The 24,509-nt window shown below is 35.6% G+C and overlaps 3 protein-coding genes across 6 annotated transcripts in view; 1 reads left to right on the top strand and 2 right to left on the bottom strand.

Annotated features, from left to right (window-relative positions):
• LOC306860756 (eukaryotic translation initiation factor 4 gamma 3-like) overlaps positions 1-2,559 on the bottom strand; it is a 57,719-nt gene extending 55,160 nt beyond the window's left edge. The window contains exon 1 of one of the 4 annotated variants that reach the window (XM_079402639.1): positions 1,956-2,559. In XM_079402639.1, coding sequence (XP_079258765.1) covers positions 1,956-2,077 — 122 coding nt within the window. In that variant the 5' untranslated portion in view covers positions 2,078-2,559. The remainder of the gene's footprint in view (positions 1-1,955) is intronic. The other 3 variants (XM_079402637.1, XM_079402636.1, XM_079402638.1) reach the window with 3 other exon arrangements.
• Positions 2,560-5,278: 2,719 nt separating this feature from the next.
• On the bottom strand, positions 5,279-10,869 carry LOC306860755 (putative beta-lactamase-like 1). The gene is made up of 7 exons (XM_079402635.1): positions 10,675-10,869; positions 10,278-10,416; positions 9,564-9,673; positions 9,298-9,455; positions 8,087-8,322; positions 7,003-7,108; positions 5,279-6,868 (listed from the first exon to the last, which is right to left on the bottom strand). The coding sequence occupies exons 2-7, from the start codon at positions 10,381-10,383 to the stop codon at positions 5,893-5,895; spliced, it is 1,692 nt and encodes a 563-aa protein (XP_079258761.1). The 5' UTR covers positions 10,384-10,416; positions 10,675-10,869; the 3' UTR covers positions 5,279-5,892.
• Positions 10,870-16,576: 5,707 nt separating this feature from the next.
• Positions 16,577-24,509, top strand: part of LOC306860725 (ephrin type-B receptor 2-like) — a gene marked incomplete at both ends in the record, with an annotated part of 65,281 nt that continues 57,348 nt past the window's right edge. Inside the window, one exon of the mRNA XM_079402567.1 lies at positions 16,577-16,676. Coding sequence (XP_079258693.1) covers positions 16,577-16,676 — 100 coding nt within the window. The remainder of the gene's footprint in view (positions 16,677-24,509) is intronic.

Genomic DNA, 24,509 nt, shown 5'->3' with positions numbered 1-24,509 from the left:
GACAAAAAAGGAATCAGAAAGCATCAACTGTAAATGCCTTTGGGGAATCTCCCAAGATTATTTAAAAACCCTAGAGAAAGCCATCATTGTCTCTGACTGTATTATTACGCATGTTAGCATTATTTTCCAATGTACACAGTCTAATTTAGTCTTTAGCCCAACTCCTAAAAACAATTAAGATAGATTTAAGTGACTCATTGCAACTGCCAAACCAACATGTCAAGATATTTACTTGCTTATGATGACAAGCGGAAGTTACAGTAGAAGTCAGATATACAAAAACTGCCCTGTAAACCCACACAGTCAAACAGCAGCTTGTTTGTCCAGCAACCAAGATGCTGACAGAGGGACACGGACAGTTACAACAGAAGGGCATTAAGCTTTGGAGCCATAAAGAAATATCAACAAGACACTGAGGGCAAGCAAAAGTATGACAGTTTATCTCTGTGGAAAAACATTTAACCTGAACACTGTTTAGTCCGCCCTACCTTACTGTAAGGAAGAGATATAAGCGGTATATGTGGGCAGCATATAGTTTACCAAGATGTGAAACAATCTTAAAGGAATAGTTCACCCAAAAATGAAAATTCTGCCATCATTTACTCACCTTCAAATTGTTCCAAACCTGTAAGAGTGTCTTTCTTCTGCTGAACACAAAAGAATATATTTTGAGGAATGTTGGTAACCCAACAGTAGATGACAGCCATTGGCTTCTGTAGTATTTGAACAACTTCAGAATAAAAGATGACAGAATTAATTAATTTGAGTGAAAATCCTTTAAAGTTTTTTTTTTTTTATGCACTTGTCAAGTTTAAGATTTTGGGATATTTTGCTAACATAAAATGTCTTCATTCAGACCAAAAGAAAAACAAAATAAACATTTAAGTATACGCTATACATTTTATACAAATCGCACTGTACGCATAACATTATGCATTAAAATACATAATATTTAAAAGGTCATGCACTGAACCAGAAATCTCATTAGCAATTATTTACATTGAACTTTACAGTTTTATTCCTATCTATAATCTGAGTTCATATATCATTCATATTTTCTGACTTTTGGCAGTATTGATCGAATTTATTTTCTGAGTGATAAGAGATACACCAAACACCCTCTAATATGTCAACAAAATGAAACAAGAATTTTTATCCTGGCTTTAATTAAATGCCTCATCTGCATAATGATGCAACATTTCAGAAAACTTGTAAAGCAAAACATGTATTGTGTCTTAATAATAAGACTTAATAATCAACAAGGTAAGTATGGTGACATCGAATTTACCCTATTAACCTGTGGTGCAATGGCTTAAAGTAGATAGCTCATCCAAAATAAATAAATACAACTCAATTTACTCGCTCTCATGCAATTTTAGTCAAAATGACAGACTCAGTCACCATTCACTGTCAGTGTGTTGAAACAGATGCAGTGAATGGTGACAGAGGCTGTCAATCTGACTAACATTTCTAACGTGTTTCGCAGTGGACATTCAGTCACTGGTTTATACCAGCATAAAGAGTGAGTAAATCATGACACAAATATATAAATATAATTTAAATGCGCTCTCTTATTTTTCAAGCGAAACAGAAAAAGTGAGCTAGCTTTAGCACTGTCACGCCGGCCCGGCTGGATCAGCTCAAACCGGCTGTGGGATGACAGCTCAAAGCCACATAAACACTGTTACTACACTACTAGCACCTCCATGTTCAAAAACTGATTTAAGCCACAACCAAACCAAATCAAACAGATTGTTTTGCGGTGCTGACACTCTTAGCCGGTACACATTACTAGTGGTCCGCCTGCCTAGACAACAGTTTTGGGCATCATATGCTTCAATCGAATGCCTATGATGTTTAAAAAAAAGCTGTCCAGGTAGGCGGCTCACTAGGTTTTGAAACACAATCACAGAAACAGATTTGTGATGGAGCAAGATGCTTTCAGAAAAGGATACTGTGTCTGCGGCTGTTGAGCCACCGGCGGTAGCGACACTGGGGTCAGGGTGGTCCGCAGCTGACTCGAGGGTGACGGCCCGGTTCCAGGTCCAGCGGCGGCTGGTTTCGGCGGCAAACTCATCGCAAATAAAAAAAAAACTAACGCACGGCTTTACAGATATTTACAATAATAAATTAGCTAGCGGCTAAACTGTGCACGTAAGAAAAAATATTGCTGGCGAGTTACGTCAACACCGGGCCTTTTAGGAGCAGGTTGCCGGTGTCTGAGCGGATAGAAAAGCTTGAGCTAACAGGCTAGCTAGCTTATTGATAGAATAGCAGGCTAAAGTTAGCCAGCTAGCGCTTATTGTGGTTTATCTTCATTGCTGAATGTTGGGGGGCTGCTCCCCCTCCCCGGCCGGGGTTTCCGAGGATCTAGTTGGCCTCTTCTTGCCAGGGCGATCTTGAAAGGTGAGCCCCCTTTGGAAAATGAATAACACTTTGTTTACAATTGCTCTTTGACGAGAGTATCTCCACGGAGTGTCATAATTCCGTTCAACATGGCGCTGTGGCCGCCTCCAGCAGTCCTACAGGACCGACCTTTCGTTTAACTTCGGGTGTTTCCGTGACACTTCGGAGAGTGGAATTTGCATCGAGTGTATTCACCTTATTTTTCATGTAAACGCGGACGCCGCCATTTTCGAACTATAATGTGTCAGATTTCCGGTAAAGCACTTCCGCTAATATTAGTTGTATTGTGATTACGTAGTTTTGCGTCGACTGTGTAGATTTTACAGGCTAGTTAACTTTTAATATGGACTACAGAAAGACTGGCGTACTTTGCGCAGTTAGGGGGTGTCATAATAGCTGGTTCAAACGTAAAAAAGACCTGCAAGAGATTTGTTTTGATCATAATACACGCACAAGAGCTGAATGTGGATGTGGGGCACCCTATGATTTGCACGCACCTCCGAAGGGCGAAGAAGCTATTTTCAAGACCTTATATTACCTTTTTCTCCCTGTATATGCACACACACAAACACAAATCATAATGTCAAGATGCAATTTATTTTGACCCCCCCCCCCCAACATACACTGAAAATGATACAGTTTAGCAGTGCTAGGTAAATAAACACCAATTTGTCACTTTTTCAAAACTCATGGAACAAAAGGAAACACATATTTAAGTTATTTTATAACTTATTTTGGATGCTATTAATCCGACCTAATGCTGCACAGCACAGTAATCAGTTTACGGATAAGGACCAAAAAATGTCATTACTAATTTAAAACTATCAACAAGTGCTTTCACAGATGAAAGAGATAAAACATGTCATTTACTCATCATTTACTCATCATTTACTGATATTTACTCACATCATTCCAATACTTTGAATACTTTCCTCAGTGGAACAAAAAAGGAGACATTATTCAGAATGTTAGCCACAGTTACCATTCACTTTCACTGCATATTTCACTGCATATTTTGTCCATGAAATGAATGGTGAATGAAGCTAACATTCTGAATGCACATTTGCGCCACTTTGACTTGCATTCACGTCTGCTTTTAAAAACACGAAATCGCTGTCTATTTCATGTACCAGCACTCGACCGACTCGACCGCTGTGCAGGTAACAGCTACTGATATGCCTCCGTGCTTTTATAATTCCGCATCGAAGACCCGTCTACTCCGAGCGACAACACAAAAAAATTTAAAATGTCCTCATAAGTTATGGCAGGCCACTTTTTCATTTCATCCTCCCACTGTGTTCTACACCGCGGGTGTGGTAAATATTTACCATCACGGCGTTTAACAGTGTTCTCTGTGTGTTCTCCCCACATCGCTCCTTACCTACAAGGTAGCGAAACGGAAGTCTAACACATTATAAGGAAGTACGTCATCGTATTTACTTCCGCGTTGCAAAATAAGGTGAATACGGAAGCACGGAATGTATTATCCGGAACTCATAACCTATTTGGATGTCAGCCAAAGAAATAATAATAAACGCTGTAACAGCTAAAAAGACTGGCTTTAGATAAAAAAAAATTGCTGTTTAAATGCCATCGCTGTATGTGTACATATAAAAAATGAAAACCTTTTCGTGTTTATAGAGTGGTTCGGCCCCGATTTGTGATGTTACAGTGACATCTTGCGTCCACAGCTGAACACGCAGTCCAGAGACTGATAAATAGCTTAGTCGCTATACAGTAGATACAGTATAATTATCATAATGTAGTAATAATTTATAAATTAATAATTCTCTCTTGTAACCAAGCACATACTTTTAACACATTTGTATCCATAAAAGGAATAGCCTGATTGAAAGTGAGAAAGTGAGCTCAATCACAATCAGTTGGTAGCCTATTTATTAGTATAAATGTATTAATGTTAAAGCTATTCTTTACTTTAGTCAAATCTTACATGGTAACTGATGAGGATTCCAGAATCAAGATGTAAAACATTCACTTGAACGCCCTGAGAGATGAACGCCTTAAGCATGAAGAGGATGACTGGTACCATTTTTTTTCTCTCAGTCTAAAGTGTGTCTTTTCTTTTCTCCCTGATTTGGAAGATATCATAAATTGTAAGATGATTTACTGTGTTCTGCACTTTTATTGTGCAGGATAACAGAAAGATACAGTACAATATTCCAGGTCACTTATTTTTCAATTGCACAGTTTATGGTTACTTGTGAACTGTCCTCTAACATATTGATTTTTGAAGATTTCTAGGTCAACAGTGATGTACAGCTTGATTTTCCCGGTTGTCAGTATCCTCAAGACTTGATTCCCAAGAAACAACAGGGCCATGACAGCGGATTACAACTAGTGTTTATCTCAGCAAGACCATATGTTAGCTCAAATGTTCAGGCCTTTGATGGACTTTGTGTACACAAATAAATGTATTTTTAATTGGTAAGTCACAATTCATTTCTTAAGTATATCCTGTTTTTCTACATTGTACAGTGCAACAATTATTCTATATTCTAATATGTTTTGCTAATGTTCCCATTAAGTAAAGAAACATTATGAAATGTTCTCGTTTAAAATGCACAGTTTAAAAAAGTTTGGTTATTATTACATTAACATCTCAAATCTTGGAGAATACAAATTTACTGGTAAATAATCAAAACACATGTAGCATCCCACATTATATGTATATAATATATACTATACATCCATTTATGTATATATATATATATGTCCATCTATGTGTATATGTATGTATGTATGTATGTTATCTGGACCTTTAAATGCAAGAGTCAGGTGGATTCTGATTGGTTGTGGATGTTTTTAGTGTTCATCAGCTGAGAAAAAAGTTCTGAAAGTGATTCCAATGATACTGTTTCTCTGTGTCAATATCATTTTATTTGTGTTATGGAGTTCCCTTTTCTCATACATTCAGATTGCTTAAAACGTTATAGTTATCATTATCGCTATCCTTGATATGAATGGGCCTTTACACTGGTTTGCATTCAAAGACAAATAAAATGTTTAAAACCAAAATATTAGTATTAGAGCTGAAATTTGCTTTTTACTACCTCTAGCTGAACTCAGCAATGTGCTGATCAAGGTTAAACAAAACTGGGTACTTTGGAAACTGATGCACAGGTGCAAATGCTTAGGAAAGGCACACACTTTACTTTTAATTAAGATATGCAGTTCAAGCTTCTTATAAACACACATAAATGGATGGACAGTTGTCAATTGTGTATAGATATTCCTCTGAAGAAAGGGAAAACAACAGCAGGAGATACTGTACATAAAAATGACCATTTTCAAAATTGTCAAAATAAGAATAAGGAAAAGTATTCTAAATATACATTCAGCGTCTTGAGACAAACGTTTATTAAAATGTACACAATCATAGGTTGAAGTTCCTCAGAATTTGACACTTTCATCCTAAAGAGCACCTTTTAGCTTATTAACTCCAAAAGCATGATCAAATGATTTTTTTCAACCACTGAAAATCGGTTTGCGAGGTATCCGTGTGACTTTATAAGTGTTTAACCCTGGGACATCAAAACCTGGTGAGAGCCCCTTTTTGTTAAAGATGTAAAAGTTAAAAAACTGCCCATCCTGAGATGCAAGAGACACCGAAGCAGCGTTAACTTTGAGCTGACATGGGTACTCCTTCTCAAACACCACCCTGAACACCCTATCCTGCAGATAACTGAGTTTCAAACTTCTGTACTTCATGGGAACCATTGTGTCTACTTGAGGGCCAAACTGCTCCAGAAACAGCACTCCATCTGTGTCTGTTTTGATCTCATAGAACGTTAAGTTACTATAAGTAAAGTAACCTATGTAGGGAACAGGGTCTGGAGTAGGAATGAGAACACGAGATGCATCTCTGAAGGCACTTTCCATGGCAGGGATGAGTGAACTGTAGACTTTAGCCACCAGATCCTCATCTTCAGGTTTGGTTCCAGCCATTAGGATGACCAACCCCAGCTTCAAGCGAGGAACGAGGGAGATTGAGGCCGAATAACCATCCAGATCTCCATCTTTGCGGATTACGTCATAGCCCAACTGTTCATTGACCTCCCACGGTGTGCCAGTTTGTTCAGCAAAGTAGCTATTTTCACAGCGAAACAGAGGAGTTAGCATGGTTTTAAGGGTGTCAGGTTGGAGAACTGGGCGGTATGCGCCCAGGAGCATCATCACTAGTTTGGCCATGTCTGCAGGTGTGGAGTACATTTGCCCTGATGGTCTATACCAGCCAAGGTCATAGAGGGGTGCGGGACGCCCGCTTGAGTAAACACCTATCGCCATCTGGTTCTCTATTTGAGAGGTGATTTCGAATCCAGTGTCCTCCATTCCCAGCGGCTGCAGGATATTTTCAGACACCCATCGCTGATAATCCATCCCCGCTACCTTCTCCGCCATCACGTGGGCCAGCAGGGAGAAGGCCAGGTTGCTGTAGTGGCATCTGAGGACAGCAGAGGACTAGAATTACTTCCTCTAGGGAGAATCCACAAGTGCATTCATTGCATCTGCTGTCATCAATTATTTACACCTCCTCTCATTCATTAAACATCCTATACTATCTTTGTACTAGCTTACTTTGTTCCAGGGTCAGCCACGAGAACATCATCTTGTAATAAATCCACAGCAGCCTGAGTGTTGCCTTTCCACAGTAAAGTAGTTGCCCGGAGCTGCCTGGGTAAACCTATAATTAATGATGAATCCCATTTGAATTTTTTTGGACAGTTTTTCACTTATTAAAGATTCATTATCAAAGATATTGTAATATTCTGAAGTTTGCAATTTAAAAGTAAAATTATTGGGGATGCACCAATATTAATTTTTAATCTGATTGTTTTCATGTTATGGCTTTGGCAGATATTTAAAATACATACTGTTTTGTCTCAATTAAATAAAAAATGAAAACTATAAATCAGTCATTTCAAATGCTACACCATTACGATAATGTGCATGATAAAAAGATTGATAAAGATGTGTCATGATAAAGATTTTTTTTAAAAGTGTCATTAAAATCTTAATGTTTTTAAAGATTACCTTTTAAATGAACAGCAAGAGTAATGCCAAAGGAGGAAATTGGTATGTTGAAATTAAATATCAAATTTAGGTTGAATAATACAAAGAAATAAAAAAGTAGTATATATGTCTCTGTGTGTGTGTGTGTGTGTATAACACATTGTGAAATATAAAATCACAATTGGGAAATAAAGATATAAAAGCATGATTGTCTTTTATTTCTTCTTCTTTTTTTTACTCCAAGGCAGATGGTTTTCGATTACACACTGCTCTAATGGAAGAAAACTATTCCATTGTAAATTTCCTGTCTTCCTAAAATTGCTATTTCTGAATGCAATTAAGTGTACCAGTATAATCAGCACCACTATTTCTGGCACATACAAACATCAGCTTGGTGTAAGCTGAGAACAGTATGTTCAACAGTATGGCCATTCCTTCAGGTCTAATCCTACACTAGAGGCAAACCCACTTAGTCATGTTAGACAACAGAGCTGATATAGCCGTGGAAATTCTTAGTCTAAAAACAGTTGATCTTATTACAGGTTTCACCTTATTTATTTTTACAGCACTAATTGTATACATGCTAATCATCATCTATAACTGATCTAAACACCACGTTGAGGTCAGTTACAGATACTGTGGTCCTCACCTGACAGCTGACTGGCCATCCTTCTCAGGGTAACTGAGGAGATGTGGACTTGAGCCTCTCTGCTCAAGCCGTCAGAGGTGGACTTGAGGTCATGATCCCTTCTTTTCCCTAGAGGGTTTTTTATGGTGAAGTTCTTAACATACTTCCCCAGAGGGTCATCCAAGGAACCCACTTTCCCATCCTCCCAAAGTTTGTACAGAATCAGGGTGGGGAAGATTTTAGACAGGCTTGCAATTCTTTGGTGATATAACCATAACAAACAACAAAGAAGCACATTACAAAAGGATCCATAACTATAAATGTATAATGCTAAATGTTTATATAAATTTGTATATCTATATTTAAATATCAAGGTAGTGGCATCAACTTTTTAATTAAATTTATTGTCACTAAATGTATGTATTCATCTCTCATAAGTTGCACAACTCAAATACATTTGCTAACAAAAATGTTCTAAGAAATTTTTTCTAAAATCCCATTAAGTTTTGAAAACATTTTTGTATTTATGTAAACTTTTTTACTAACATTATGTGAACATTAGAGAAAACATTAAGGTAACATTTACTCCATGTTATCATTTTGCAAACAATATGGGAAAGTTACTTTTAAATGTTCTTTGAACCATCTAAGTTTTAACGTTTAAAAAAACTAAAATATTTCATAAAATAATTTAATGTAAATAAAAATATATATATTTGAAGAATGTTATTATTAAATGACCGAATAACTCTCAAAGAACGCTCTATTAACATTAGGCAACTTGAAAAAGTTTGTTCATAACTTTTACAAAACCTTGCCAGAACGTTGCCAGTATTTTCTCGATTAGCGGGAAAGATATTTAAACAACAGTTTTTGTTACTTATGTTTTGTTGGTGTAACTGATTTACGGAATAACTGTAAATGTGACCTGACTATTAAATGTGTAATCTAACTTTTGTATTTACTTAAACATTTTATGTGTGTACCAGGGTTGCCAGGTCTGTGCAACAAAACCAGCCAAATTGCAACAGTATAAAAGCAGCACAAGTCTGCAAGAAAACTGTGGACTTGGCAACACTGATATAACCTGAACATACTGTATATGTAAAAAGAATACATAGTTGAATTATGCCCTGTTATTTAATTAATCACGAAACACCCCTAAGCCCTAAAGCAAGAGGAGGTGGAGCATAATCATAAAATCATCAGTGTGCAAAGCCATTATAACCCACCTGTAAATTGTGTACTCATTTATTTGGGGAGACGTGGGATCACTTCCATTCCTTCTGCCAAAGTTACCATTCCACAATACAGAATCATTAAATATTACAATGGCAGAGATGGCTGGCAGTTTTGTGGCATCAATGTTGGTCCTCAAAAGAGCATCCACCTGGAGTAAATCATATTTGTAATAGCTATCAAACTTATTTTTAAGCATCAGACAATTCTAGTCAGGAATCCAGACAGAAATAACTTGTAAATGACTTGGTGGTCTGACCTTATCCAAAGTTTCCATGAGGACAGGTATCGGGTGCTCCAATGGCACAGGCTCAGGGAAACGAGGGCACATCTTCTCCTCTTTCACTTCTTTTGCATAACTTGTATCCACTGCAAAGTAAAAAGATTATATGCTATGACAAATATGCATAAACATATAATACTGTCAGTGTGACCCATATTAATTTATGTAAACACAACAATTATGAAGTATTTTGTGTTAAAGGCAGCACAGAACATTGGGGCTGAACATAAAATAACACGTTAATGCCTGAATCACTCATATGTCATTTATCGTTATGTAATATAGTGCATTTGACATGAAATGGAGCATGGGGGCGGGTGTTCGGTCCATAATGATATATTTTACACAAAGTTGTTATTCCCTTCCCCCAGTGATAATCAGGCTTTACAGCACACAGTAATCTACACGCCACTATGTCGAGCTCTGGGTAATCCATAGACAACTCCTGCAAACCATTAATTAAACTCAAGGAGATCGAAAAGCCACATGTAAATATGTTCCCCGATGCTCTAAGTGCTGCCTAGGCATTTCTAACAATTAAGTTAAAAAAAAGAACAAGAACAAGATTTTGAGAGCAAAATGCTTATTTTATTCAAAATAAGCATGTACCATTCATTCATTGAGATCTGATGGCCACTTCCCCAATCTTTCTATTGTACAGTAGCTCTTTTCATTTGGATTTTAATTTACCTGGTTTTGCTTTGGGAAGCCTGTACTGCCAAATGAAGCAGCCAGTCATTACAAAGGAGAGAAGCAGAAAGAAGACCATTCCTAATTTTGTCCATTTCACTTTCATCTTTGCAGTCTGGTGGTCTCCTTCTCTGGCAGGCTTAATGAAAAAGAACAGTTTCACACGCACATACTTCAGATTTTTTTATATATAGGCTAGTCGCATCACATATATTGCACATAAAGAATGTATATTTAATCTTTAACAAGAATCAAAAAAGTTTACACACTGATTACTGTAATATTTTATATAAGCATGATTTAAAAAAAAACAGCATTGTGTTCTGCTCATCATATTTCCACTGTATTTTCTACTGTAAGGTATAATATTTACAGGATAAATGATAATATGTCTTACCACAGGGTTTACTCCTTTAAGACAAATTCAGAGTTCCCTATGATCCTGCCACAACTGTTAGGTCTATCCATGCATTGTTTTCTAAAAAAAAAACATTCAAAGTGGAATTCCATTAAAGCTGATAACATAGAGACATAACCAGAGCTAACTAGCCACTCACCAGCCATGCTTTAATCTTAACAATAACCCGTGCACTGACTTCTCAGCATCCTCTCGGCCAACTGCAGGCCTGCACGTCATAATCTGAAGATATCCTTCTATAAAGCCTCACTCCTGATCTTTACACATCCGTTGTGTTCATTCAGTTTATAGTTTTTATTTTGTTTTGTTTTTATTTATTTTATATATATATATATACAGTACACACACACACACACATACACAAACATATAATTAAAATGTCAACTTTTTCAGTTATACTCAGTTATATAAATTCAATAATATAATATAATAATTATTTTAGCTTTATTTATTAATATTAGATATTATAATGTAAATATTTAACAAAATGCTGTTAGTCAATTATGCAGAGCTCCATTTGCACAATACGCTATTAGTCTTATTAGTATAAAAGAAAGTGCTTACAAAAACAATTGTTACATGCCAAATGTACCACATTGTGTTTCATAAAACACAATATGATTTAAATGGCTGAACATGCAGATAATCTTGCATTTTTTTCAACAGTTGTCACAAGAGGGCAGCAAATTCTATTGTATTATTTTGTATCTGTTTTGTTTTTCTCTAAATCTCCATCAAAGAGCAACCCACAACAGTCAGAATGAACATTTTAAGAAATATTTGCAAATAAAAAAAACTAGCATGTGCCTCTATCAAAGTCATTTAATCGCCTGGTTGACACAATATCAGATGCAATGCATCGCTTACGTGCCTGGGAGCCAGTTCAATAATGAATCAGGCGTGAAGTGGATATCAGTGCCATAAAAAGAGAATTATTGACTGGTAGCCATTTGTTTGACTGAACTACTTATTTGATCTTGTCCTCCTGGTTTTGAAGCGTGGCAGAGAGCTGCTCCCCAGACCCCTGCCCTCGGGCTCCATGTCTAAATTGATAGTGAGATCAATACCATCAGCCTGTCTGCACAAGCTGGGACTGCTTGATGGTGGTTTTATTGTGCCCATATATCTAATAACATAAACATATGTCAATCTGCTAATTATACCTGACAAAATCAATTGTGTGTCACCTACATGTAGTAGCATGAGATGGTGAAGAGTTTATTCACCCAGACCATTATATTATTTTCATTATTACATTTAATTATTCAGTTTCTTTCTTTCACATATTCTTTGAGCCCATACCTTGATGACTTTCCCCAAAACTGAAGACTTGCTGGGGTGCTGTCAACTGATACCATCCTACTATTTTCAGAGCCTAATTCACAGAGGACCATGTGCATGCTCCAGATATTAAATTACTCATGAAATATTCGCTCGTCCTCAAGACCTTGTTCATCTTTACAGAAAACTCTGCTAAATCCCGGAAATGTCAAAGAGAGCAAATTTGAGTCACCTCTGTGGGCAAGGTCAATTTTTCCAATTTAGAGCAGCAGGATTAGAAAGCCAGACCCATATCAGTGCGTGTTACTATCAGAAGCCATCAAAATGGCACGGTGGGGTGTCATGTTTGCTTCTACACTCACAAAAGAGAGTATTTTGTGGGTCTGTGCTCTCATGGGAAAGTTTGGAGCAAGACGCACTGACCTTCTTTAAGGGTCGCTGACCTTCTTTGAGCTTAGTTAGTTTCAGACTTTAGTGCTGAATCATTGATACAAACAGTAATGATTGTATTGATCATGCATATCTTTACATTTATACAGGTATTATTAAACATTTTTATTAAATAGTGTATTTATATTCACATTTTATATATGATTAAATATGTAATAATTAAAAATTTTATTATATACACATTTTTTTTCTTTATTTGTATTCTGAATTTGTATATGTATTTCTTGTATAAAATACATGTGCGTATAATTTTTTGTTGAAATATACATTATTGAATATTTTATTTACATATATTATTATATATATATTTTTTTTTTTGTAATATTATTAAATTTTAAATATTTTATATACAGGTACATCTAAAAAAATTTGAATATCGTGAAAAACTTCTTTTTTTTTGTAACTTATTTCAAAAAGTTAAGCTTTCATATATATTTTACATTCATAACATACAAAGTAAGACATTTCAAACGTTTTTTTTTTTATTTAATTTTGATGATTAGAGCTTACAGCTCATGAAAGTCAAAATCCAGAATCTCAATATATTAGAATATCTATATTTGAGTTTCATTAAACGACCATCTCTACAGTATAAATTCTGGGTATCTCTTGTTCTTTGAAACCACAATAATGGAGAAGACTGCTGACTTGGCAATGATCCAGAAGACGAACATTGACGCCCTCCACAAAGAGGGTAAGTCACAGAGGGTCATTACTGAAAGCTGTGGCTGTTCACAGAGTGCTGTATCAAAGCATATTAAATGCAAAGTTGATTAGAAGGAAGAAATTGGGTAGGAAAAGGTGCACAAGCAACAGGCATGACCGCAAGCTTGAGAATACTGTCAAGCAAAGCTGATTCAAACACTTGGGAGAGCTTCACAAGGAGTGGACTGAAGCTGGAGTCAGTGCATCAAGAGTCACCAGCTCAGACATCTTCAGGAAAAGGGCTACCAAGCCACTTCTGAACCAGAGACAACGTCAGAAGCATCTTACCTGGGCTGTGGAGAAAAAGAACTGGACTGTTGCTCAGTGGTCCAAAGTCCTCTTTTCAGATAAAAGTAAATTATGCATTTCATTTGGAAATCAAGGTCTGGAGTCTGGAGGAAGACTGGAGAGGCACAGAATCCAAGCTGCTTGAAGTCCAGTTTGAAGTTTCCGAAGTCAGTGATGATTTGGGGTGCCGTGACGTCTGCTGGTGTTGGTCCATTGTGTTTTATCAAGTCCAGAGTCAATGCAGCCGTCTACCAGGAGATTTTGGAGCACTTTATGCTTCCATCAATCCATCTGCTGACAAGCTTTATGGAGATGTTGATTTGCTTTTCCAGCAGGACTTTAGCACCTGCCCACAGTGCCTGACCTGAACCCCATATGGAATCTATTGGATATTTTCAAGAGAAAGATGAGAAACAGTCAATCCAACAATTAAAACAAAAAAAACTTTTTAAATGTCTTACTTTAATGAATCTAATATATATATGAAAGTTTCACATTTTGAAATGTTACAAAAAAAAAAAGTTTTTCACGATATTCAAATTTATTTTTTTATTTTTTTTAAATGTACCTGTATTTTATTCTAAATATTTTAGACTACATAATCTGCGCAGTTGTGCTACGGGCATCCCAAATTCAAATTCCGACTTGAGGACCTTTCCTGATCCCATCCCCTATCTCTCTCCTACTTCACTTCCTGTCAGCTATGATCTGTCCCATCATAATAAAGGCGAAAAAGCCAAACATAAATCTTAAAAATACATATTTAAAATATTTAAATATATAAAAATGTATTAAAAAATGCTATATATATATATATATATATATATATATATATATATATATATATAGCTATGGGAATGTTTAGCTTGTAGTAAACTGGCTCGTCTCCATCCCTGTCACGTTATGATTGAACACTGGAGCCTGACAGACACATGCTCACTTTCCAAAATAACCCAGTAATCACTTACACAGATGAGTGGAAGTAAAGAGACAATACTGTAGGCATGTTTCCAAGTGACAAAAAAATAAAAGATGAACCGAAAACTTCCATAAAGCCCAGTGAAATGTAATTATTTCATATTATTAAGCAGAATGAAGCATTTTAGTCACCATTCAGGGCAAAAATAAGCTATTTTTCAGTATTATGGCTGTAATTATACAGTGCAACTGTATGATGTCACTGCTCTCTTGTATATCTTTGTGAGCTTAAATGAGGACCTTTTGTTCTCTTATTAAAACACACCCACATGCAGTTTAAAATGGTAGTATAATCAATTGGTTTAACAGTGCTTCACGGTCTTGTATTAAAAACGTGATACATATATATATATATATATATAACAGTCAGTGATATGAGCCAGAGTAAAAACCAGTTTCATGGTTCAATTCATGACCCACAAGTCAAGACAGATTAGACCTGATTGGGTTGTTGGTGCCATATGTGACCTACAATCTGCGCTCTGCTAGCATTAGTAGACAGGAGGGTCGCCAGTCTCCCTGGGCAAAGGTTTCCATGGAAACGACCCCTGGATTCTCTAGTCTGCCGTTTTGCAGTCCTCACTCATCTTGAGGCTGAATTATCCTAGATTCCTTTATGTCAGTTCCATATTCTTCTGCTCTATTTCCTCCCTCTCTCTCTTTCCCTAATTCTCCGTCTCTCTCTTTCCTGTGGTCTTTCCCTCTCTTGCTCTTGCTAAGAGCTCTGTTTGGAATTTCACAGAAATGTGTATTATCATGCTCTATTTTTAATGAGTCATTTTGATTTTCCTCTCCAGTTGTGTGTTTTTAGGCACAAGCAAATGTGCAGTACAGGACTGTCTTATGACTTCCATGTCAGTGACAATCTGTATTTATTCTTTTTATACACTCTTCCACTCTTCAAATATGTTTTTGACTGAATGTACTAAAAGAAAAAATTACATTTTTATTTGTAACTATGATAACAGCTCCACTCTTCAGGATCTGAAATGATATCTTAAATGTAGTGATACATTAAGTGGGAGTACAATATAGGTGGGAGTCCATGTATGAGGGCTGAAGTATTAATGGAGGTTCTCACATGGGGTATTGAGAAACGAGGCCATTTGTCTTCTTCACACCAGCCCCTTGTGTGATCTGTTAGTTTTGTAATCTTCAAAACCATAAAACTGCAAGTGACTCAAGGGATTAGAGAACTATTTGATAGACGATCACATGCATAACTCTATCAGTTCACCCCCTCAACCCCCCTGCGCCTAGACCGCACATTTTTCACCCAAACTCCAGGGGGCACTGTTGGTATAATATGAATTTATAGTGTCATTGATCAACCAAGTGAATTCGGTGCAAATTACTTGCATTGTGTATCCAATAGAAGCATGCTACTAATTTCAAATTTCGAAATAATCATTATTGAATGACTAACATTATAAATATTAGTTTATCAGTTGCTAACATATATATATATATATATATAAAAAAAACAATAAAAAAACCGGTTTAAATCTTAGTATTCTAACAGCCCCCCCCATTACAATCAGATTATTATTCCAGTTTTACGTTTTATTTTTAGAACAATTTATTTATAAGTATTATAATTATAAGTATCATTATTTAATGTATTAATATTAATTATTTTAAATGAAAGTAATGTAATGTATTTTCATTAATATAATATAATATAATAATATAACATAATAAATATAATATGATATAATATTGAACTTAATATTAATAATTTTAAATGAATGCAAATTAATACATTTTAAATTTAATTTAGAAAATAATTCACTAATATAATATAATATAATAGCTTTAACGTAATGTTAATAATTTTAAATGAAAGCAAATGAATATATTAAAATATTTATTTAGAAAAAAATTAACTAATATAATATAATATAATATTTAACTTAATATCAATACTTTTAAATGAATGTAAATTAATACATTTAAAATTTAATTTAGAAAATAATTAACTAATATAATATAATATAATAGTTTTTATCTTTTAGACACTAGTGTTTAGCATCACTCTTGTCATACAGTCATCCCCGCCCCCTCGTCTGCGTTTCATTGGTTTCGTCCAAACTTGCTTTAGTTCTTCCAGTCCGATGGGATTTATTCGAGTGCTTGTGATCATAGTGTGTTCACAGATGGCCTGCCGGACAAGTTTTCAATGAATATTCTAGGTCTTTACAGTCAAATGCCCAAATTCACGGCAATTATGGATATAATTCGTTTGTTATGGATAATACGGATTGTGTGGGCTGTTGAAGGTAAGAGCATGTGTCTGTGTCAAGCGTGCGTGCTTTGAAATGTCTGTTACTTTTTACGCTACATGATGCTGATGATATTGATTAAATTAAGATGATACTTTTTAAATAAAGCCGCCGATACTAGTGTTTTACAGTCATGTCACATTATCTCAAGTTAAAGGTTTTCGTTTCCATTTAAGTGCACCGAAAACAGGTGCACTGCTGTCTGTGAGTATAAATGAGTTACAATGGCTTTCTTTTGGTCAACTGTTATTCTCCATTTGCATCAACACAATATAAACTGTTCAATCAGAGCAAAAGTTAAAGGGATTGTTCACCAAAAAATGAAATTCTTTCATGATTTATTCACCCTCATGTTGTTCCTTTATTTCTGTGTAACACAAAAGAAGATGTTAGGCAGTCTATTCCATTCACTTTCATCAAAGTAAATGGTGACTGAGGCTCATTCTGCCTTACATCTCCGTTTGTGTTTCACAGAAGAAAGAAAGTCATACAGATTTGGAACAGCACAAGGGTGTAAATGATGTCTCATTATCAGGTCCCTCAGTTTCTCTCACAGAATGATCTTTAGTAACAACTGAGAACGTATAGACTCAAATCTAGTAACTAGACAGCATTTTTGGTGTTATAAGAATGCTTAATAGGTGCCCAGAAAGCTGTCTAGGTTTTGAAATCCATAGAGAACTGAAAACTGAAAATATCTTAAAAATATCTAGTCCTTTCCATGGTATATTTTCTGTCAAGCTCCAGTCTTGCCATTAATACACGTGGGCCAATATCTCAAATCTCTGCCTGGAGATCTGCATCAGCACCTCATCACCACCTGAGAGCTTCAGGAGAGCTGCAAGGACCTTCATCTTTTTCTAAACTCCACAGTAAAGTCTGTCCTTAATATATGAACAAAAACAGTAGCATAATTAAGACAGCAGATGTTTGTTGACATAATTTAATTTCTCATTAGAAGTCATTAGATTCTTCCACCTTCTAGAAGTTCTTCCTATACCCATTATATCTTGGAATAGGTTCTTGTTGGTATGATGGACCTGTTGCAGCAAGACATGGGAGGAGAAACATTACAAGTGTTACACATTTCTTCTGAGTATGATTTCAACTATGATTTTATCATCTTGCTCTTAACCACTCTCATTATTCACTCTTAAAACTAAATGTTCCAAAAGGGGTTTTTGATGATTCCCCAAAGAACCTTTCAGTGAATAGTTCCATTTTTCTTTAGTGTGAAGAACATCTGAATAAGAACCTTTTTCCACTGACCACTATAAATAATGTGCAATGGAAAGCCATCCACAGAGGATGTTTAAATTAAGATTTTAAGAGTGTAGTACTAGTGATCATATTTACCTGTTGTATGGAAATTTCTCTGTGGACTGTCAGATGAGAGTTCTGCTTTGTCTATTATGCTATTCTGATGATGGTTCACTATAAACAGTGCTTACATGACGCTTAGCCATACCCTGAAAACACACCATTCATTCCTGTTTGTTTGATTCTGTCTGATGGATGTGAGGAGTAAAAGCTCATTTATCACACCTCAGAGCAGATACAGATCTTGGGAAATAAATAATTGTTTACAGCATCGAGAAACGCATGACTTAGGCTGCGACTCAAGTGAGTGAGGATGTCTGTGTGAATTAGACCCCGCTTTGACTAATCTAATGAGTCTGTCCTGTTTCAATTTTGTTGGCTGGGTTCTTCGTTTGCCCAAGGGCAGTGAGTAAATGATTTGCTGTAATGTGAAGAAAATACATGGCTGGACTGCCACTTAAGCTCCCGTTCTGTTTTGTTCTGTCAATCCTGTTGCAAGCTATAATGATAGGACTGTGCAGGGAAAGCAGAAGATAGTGGTTGTTTGTTCTAATTAGAAATACACTAAAGTTTTCACAGGGTTTACCAGTGAATCTGAGCCACACTGTATATCACTACAGGGGATGGGTAGTTTTTTTTTTTAGGTGCTATTAATTTATTCAAAATAAAAAATGCAATTCATGCATACAATGACTTGAATACACATCTTCAAGTTTAGTTTAGTTTAAAATGTCATTTGATATGACTCCATGCCAGATTATAACTATATATAAATAAAAATTGTTATTTGAAATAAATAATAATAATACATTTATAACAATAAATATTTATAAAAATAAATAATAATAAAAGTTAACTATTTAAAAATTTTATTAACAAAATAAATGAACAAAATAAATTTGTTAAACCTGAATTTTTTTTCTCTCATTTTCATTTACCTTGATGTTCTAAAATAAACAAAAATTTTATATACATGCATAAAAGCAACAAAATTACATTTAATTAAAGGAAGTCGTGGCCTAATGGTTAGAGAGTCGGACTCGTTATCCAAAGGTTGTGGGTTCGAGTCTCAGGCCTGCAGGGATTGTAGGTGGGGGGAGTGAATGTCCAGCGCTCTCTCCACCCTCAATACCACGACTGAGGTGCCCTTGAGCAAGGCACCGAACCCCCAACTGCTCCCCGGGCGCCGCAGCATAAATGGCTGCCCACTGCTGCGGGTGTATGTTCACGGTGTGTGTGTGTGTTCACTGCTGTGTGTGTGCATGTTGGATGGGTTAAATGCAGTTTTCAAAGCAATTTGAAACGATTATAAATACACTAATGATATGACCAGGATTTTTCTCATATTTGTCCTTTTCTTTATTGTGGGCCCTCTTGTATGTCATTGACTATAAATGTGGGAGATTTTTAACTTCTGCAGTTGTTTCTGACCTTAATCAGAGTATGCAACCACCAACTTTTTTTCCCATACAAAAACAGCAGCCATTTATCCCAGAAAGCACCTGGGTTTGTTCGTTCGATCGTGTGACGTGTATGAGCACAGGGTCCATGTGATGTGTGTCATGCAGACCTCAGTCCTAGCTGCACTCCCCCATCCCTCTTTATTAGGACCAAGACCTGCCTCTGGCTTCTGTGGCATCTTTCTGAGCCTTTACGTAAGCACGACAAACCTGACCAATTTCAGTCACGTCAGACAGTGCCGGCTCTGTGGCCTGTCAGCTTTGCAAGAGTGACAGAGAGAGCAAAATGTCTATGGGTGATGGGAAACTGGGAGTTTCCATATGGCTTCTGATGAAATGACAAGATTTTGTCCACAGGCTGGTGAGGGGGTCAAAATGGTGAAATTATCAGGTATCCAAGAGGGACTTGCCATCTGCTTGACAATTTAATTATCCATCTGTCTTTCTGTCTTGAGTGATCATTTTGAATAAAATGAGGTGAAATGGCTTGTCCTCTCAATGTTCATTATTAGCCAGTTTGATGAGCGCCATCATATTGATTTAAATTCATGCTATTTTTGAGTGCAGAGATGAGGGTACAAAACAAATTTGGTTTGTAAACAGTCAGAATCTCATTTAATAAAATGTCAAAGTGTCAGCTGTTATCGAGGAGCAATATCTATCTACCACACATGCGTGGGCAGACGCTTTTTAAATAGAGACCATAAGCAGGGTATAGTGGTCAGTGTGAAGTTGTTTAAAGTAGCAATCCATCCGTTTTATGAATATTTAATGTTGTTTAGGACAAGGAAATGAGCAGCACACAGGACAGGATGATGCTCTGTAGCTTCTCTCCAAAGTTTAAGAGAATAGTACAATATTGCACTATTATTAATACTGAAGTTCTCCAATTTCATTTTCGGTAGTAAATAATTGAGATAGTAAGATGGTACGAATTGCATTTTTATGTCCACATTGTGATTCAAAGGACACAAAAGAAGCGCCAACTTCAGATACCCGAATGTTATTCAGCTTCGATATTGATGGTGGTCATTATCTGAGAAAAAACAGACCTCGGAATGTCGCCACTGACCAATCAGAATCAAGCATTTCAGAGAGTTGTGGAGTGCAGAGAGTCTGGTTCTGGAAGTAAAAATGCCATTCATTTTCTCCATGGGGAAATGTATTTTTAACAATAACTTTATAAAACTTTAAAGTCAGACCAGCTGTGAGCTCTGAGGCTGTTTAATGATGGCATATAATAATATACCTCAGCGCTGAACTCCGCCCAATCCCATGAAGCACTGCAAATTATGTAATTGAGTTGGTCTCCCCACACTCTAAAATCACAATTTAAAAGGTTAGTTCACCCAAAAATGAAAATTCTGTCATTAATTACGCACCCTCATATCGTTCCAAACCTGCAAGACCTTCGTTCATCTTCAGAACACAAATTAAGATATTTTTGATGAAATCCGAGTGTTCTTATGGGTTTGGAACGACATGAGGGTGAGTAATTAATGATGACAATTTTCATTTTTTGGGGGTGAACTAACCCTTTAAAGTATATTGTTTCAATATATGCTATCAACAACTTTAAATGGGTAGTTTTATATTTCTCCTTCGTTTTTCATTTGATTGTCATTCGTAAGGCCCTATGAAATCCATTTTATTTTTTTTTAAATTTTAATTTTTCTAGATTCCATTTTAATTTTTATAGACAAAAAAAAAAAAGGAAAGAAAAACTGTGATTAAATGAAATCATGAAACTTACAATATTAAACAGCAAGTTATTAAAAGTTTAACAGAAATCAAATTAAGGCCCTATGAAATATGTTCTGCTATGAAATTTTTCTGTTCAATAAATTCTGGTAAATAATGTTTTGGGTAAATATTCCTTTTAAAAATAATGATTTAATAATAATTGTATTAGTAGTAGTAGTACTATCATTACATTAAGTAATATTTCTGTCACAGTTTCTTCAAGTTAAACCGAACTTCTATTTTGACAGGTTGCTGTGAAGATCTTTAGATTTCTGTTTGTATATGATATGACTATATAATAGTTTTCTCAAAAGAAATGGTGAAATGCTCATGAAGTGATTCTCAGAGCAGTGCTAGAGATTGTTCATGTGTTTATGTACTCCTATATTGAGGTGCTGAGGCTGAAGACACCACGAGCATCACGCATCATTTTTGCGGCTTAATATTCACCGACACTAGTCCATATCACGTTTTGATTTAAGTGTAAACCTTTTTTTGATTTATCCATCCAAAATTTGGCAATTTCCATGACATTCTACGCTTTACAGTCAATTCTGGTTTAATGACTGGATTCTGCGATTCCGTCCATGTTTTCTGCATAGCGGAAATCATAAGGCCCTACATTCACAGTGGTTCTTGAGATTGTAATTCTATCCCTCATTAAAGCCATTAAGTATACAGTCTTGTACCTTTTGTTTTTTTTCTGCTTTTCAAAAACTTTTTTGCTTCAAATCAAAGAGTGTACTGTATATCATAGCTGGTTGGCTTGTTCATGATTTCTAGTGGTTTAACGAAGTTGTTTTTAAAATCCCTATGGCAAAATGAATGGCAAAAATGTCAGGGTGATACAACTGTCCTGATATGATAATGAAGAAAAATGCCTAATTATCTAAATGAAAACATTAAGGATATGGCAAAAGTTTTAAAAATGCACATAAAACACATTAAGTTTGTCCTCTTCTTTGATGTGGACTTTTTAATTTGACATTAGGCTAACACTGATAAATTGAGTCCAGTTGTTTTCTTGTGCTTATCTGATGAAGATTTATTTGAGCATGTGGCTTTATTCTGCATTATTGTGTTGTTTATTTGATGAAGATTTATTTGAGCACATGGCATTATTGTGTTTGTGCTTATTTGATTAAGATATATTGGATCATATGGTACATTAAGCATTTCACACCAGTCAAATCTGCATGCCATCCAAGCTGGAAAGATGTCTATCTTGCTGCTACAAAAAAGAAAATGTTTTTATGCCAGTCCATACACAGAATGGATGTATAAGTGCAGTGTAATTCTGCCCCTGTATCTGAAACCTGGCTCAGTCACTATACTCACAGGTGTCTAATGGACTGCATGCTAAATTTATATTTTCTTTCTGAAAACGAATCTGGATATAAATTGTAGTCATTGACCCAGAAGCTTTACATTCCGAAATGAACTTAATGAAAAGAGAAGAGAGATCCCTGAGCTAAAAAAATCTCTATTCAGAGTGATTAAAAATCAGATGAAAAGTTAATTTGCTCCCATAGCCTGAAGCTGCTAATTTACTCAGATATCCACCAAGGATCGGATTTGCAAATGGATTGTTGTTGAATGATCGTCAGTCTTCAGTCAAAACCTTATATAGTTTATAACCATGTTCTGTATTTGTTGGTATTAGATTTTAAGATAGATATTCATCTACTCAGTAATCTTTTCAAATGGAGAGAATTTGCCTCAGAACGTGGCTTCTTTTTTGATCTGTGTAAGCTTCATTATATGTTCTCCCTGATTTTCAGGTATCGAATGTCTCAAAGCAAGCAAAAATGATTATGAATGGACATCCCAGATAATGAGCTGATATTGCATAATCATAATATCCTCAATAGTAACAGACGCAGGCACAGTTAATATACAGCAGAAGCGCTCTTATTCCACAGAGAGCTGACATAAAATATTGAACTTCAAAAAGCTCATGACCTACTTCTCCACTATCCTCGATTTTCAAACTATGATTATCTGAAAACACAAGGGTACATGTTTTGGTTTAATATCATTTGATTACCCCGTAGTTAGTCTTTTTGATGATCGTCACCTCAGTGGAAAACGTATGCATAATCATAGTCTTGTGATGCTTCTTATAACGTCCACCTCCTCATACATTAATCATGCAGACTGGATTTGCATTCAGCGTATTCAGTAGATGATTTTTAAATTAATGTATTTTCCATTAGTAATTCATGAATGTACTTTTTCTGCATCTCCATTTGGGCTCGTTTCTGCACCTTTGACTTAATCAATGAATGTCTGAAGTGAATATACACTAGTGTTCAAAAGTTTGGGGTCAGTAAGAATGTTTCTTTAAAGAAATTAATACTTTTATTCTGCAAGGATGCATCAAATTGATCAAAGTGACAGTAAAGATATTTATAAACTTAGAAATTCTGTTCTTTTGAACTTTCTATTCATCAAAGATTCCTGAAAAAAAGTGTATAATGTTTTCCACAAAAATATTAAGCAGCAGAACTGTTTTCAAAAAAGATACTGATGATATTGTTTTTTCTTGAGCATCAGATTACTATATTACAGTGATTACTGAAGGATCATGTGACAGTGAAGACCGAAGTGATGATGCTGAAAATTCAGCTTTGAGTCACAGAAATAAAATGCATTTTAAAATATATTAAAATTGAAAACATTTTAAATTCGAATAATATTATTATTTTTTTACTCTATTTTTAATGCTTGGTGAGCATTAAGAGATTTCTTATAGCGTGAGAAAAACTTACAGAGCCCAAACTATTCCATGGTAGTGTATGCAAGCAGGGCCCAAATGAACACTCAGAAAGCTCGAAACGTGATTGGGTTTGGCCTGTAAATAAAACACGGCAGTTGGCCTGTAACTGCAAAATTGCATGGGCCGGATTGAATGAATGATAACCTGACCCTCACTGATGTAAGTGATGCGAGCGATTCAATTGAAAGACTAAGTATCTATTAATATTAATTCATGTTATTATTATTTATTTTATTTATTTATTTTTTGAGTCTACCAAGGGGTGGGGTGGGATGGGATGGGTTGGGGTGGGTTTTAAATTTGTATAGCTGCTTTTTGTTTTGTACTACTGTTCCACAAAATAAAACTTAATAAACAGTTGTTAACAAAAAGAAAGACTAAACGTCTACTAAAACATCTGTCACAACCTCTGTGAACTCTTCTTTTAGTGGGAATCTAGGAGGTTTTTTATTTTTCTAGAACTGTGCGACAACAAATGGGTGTAATATTCAGTGAATTAATAAGTCTCCAAAAAGAAAACATCCAGAT

The sequence above is a fragment of the Barbus barbus genome, assembly GCF_936440315.1.
Source record: "Barbus barbus genome assembly, chromosome: 41".
Lineage (NCBI taxonomy): Eukaryota > Metazoa > Chordata > Actinopteri > Cypriniformes > Cyprinidae > Barbus > Barbus barbus.
This window is presented reverse-complemented; position numbering and strand designations above follow the sequence as displayed.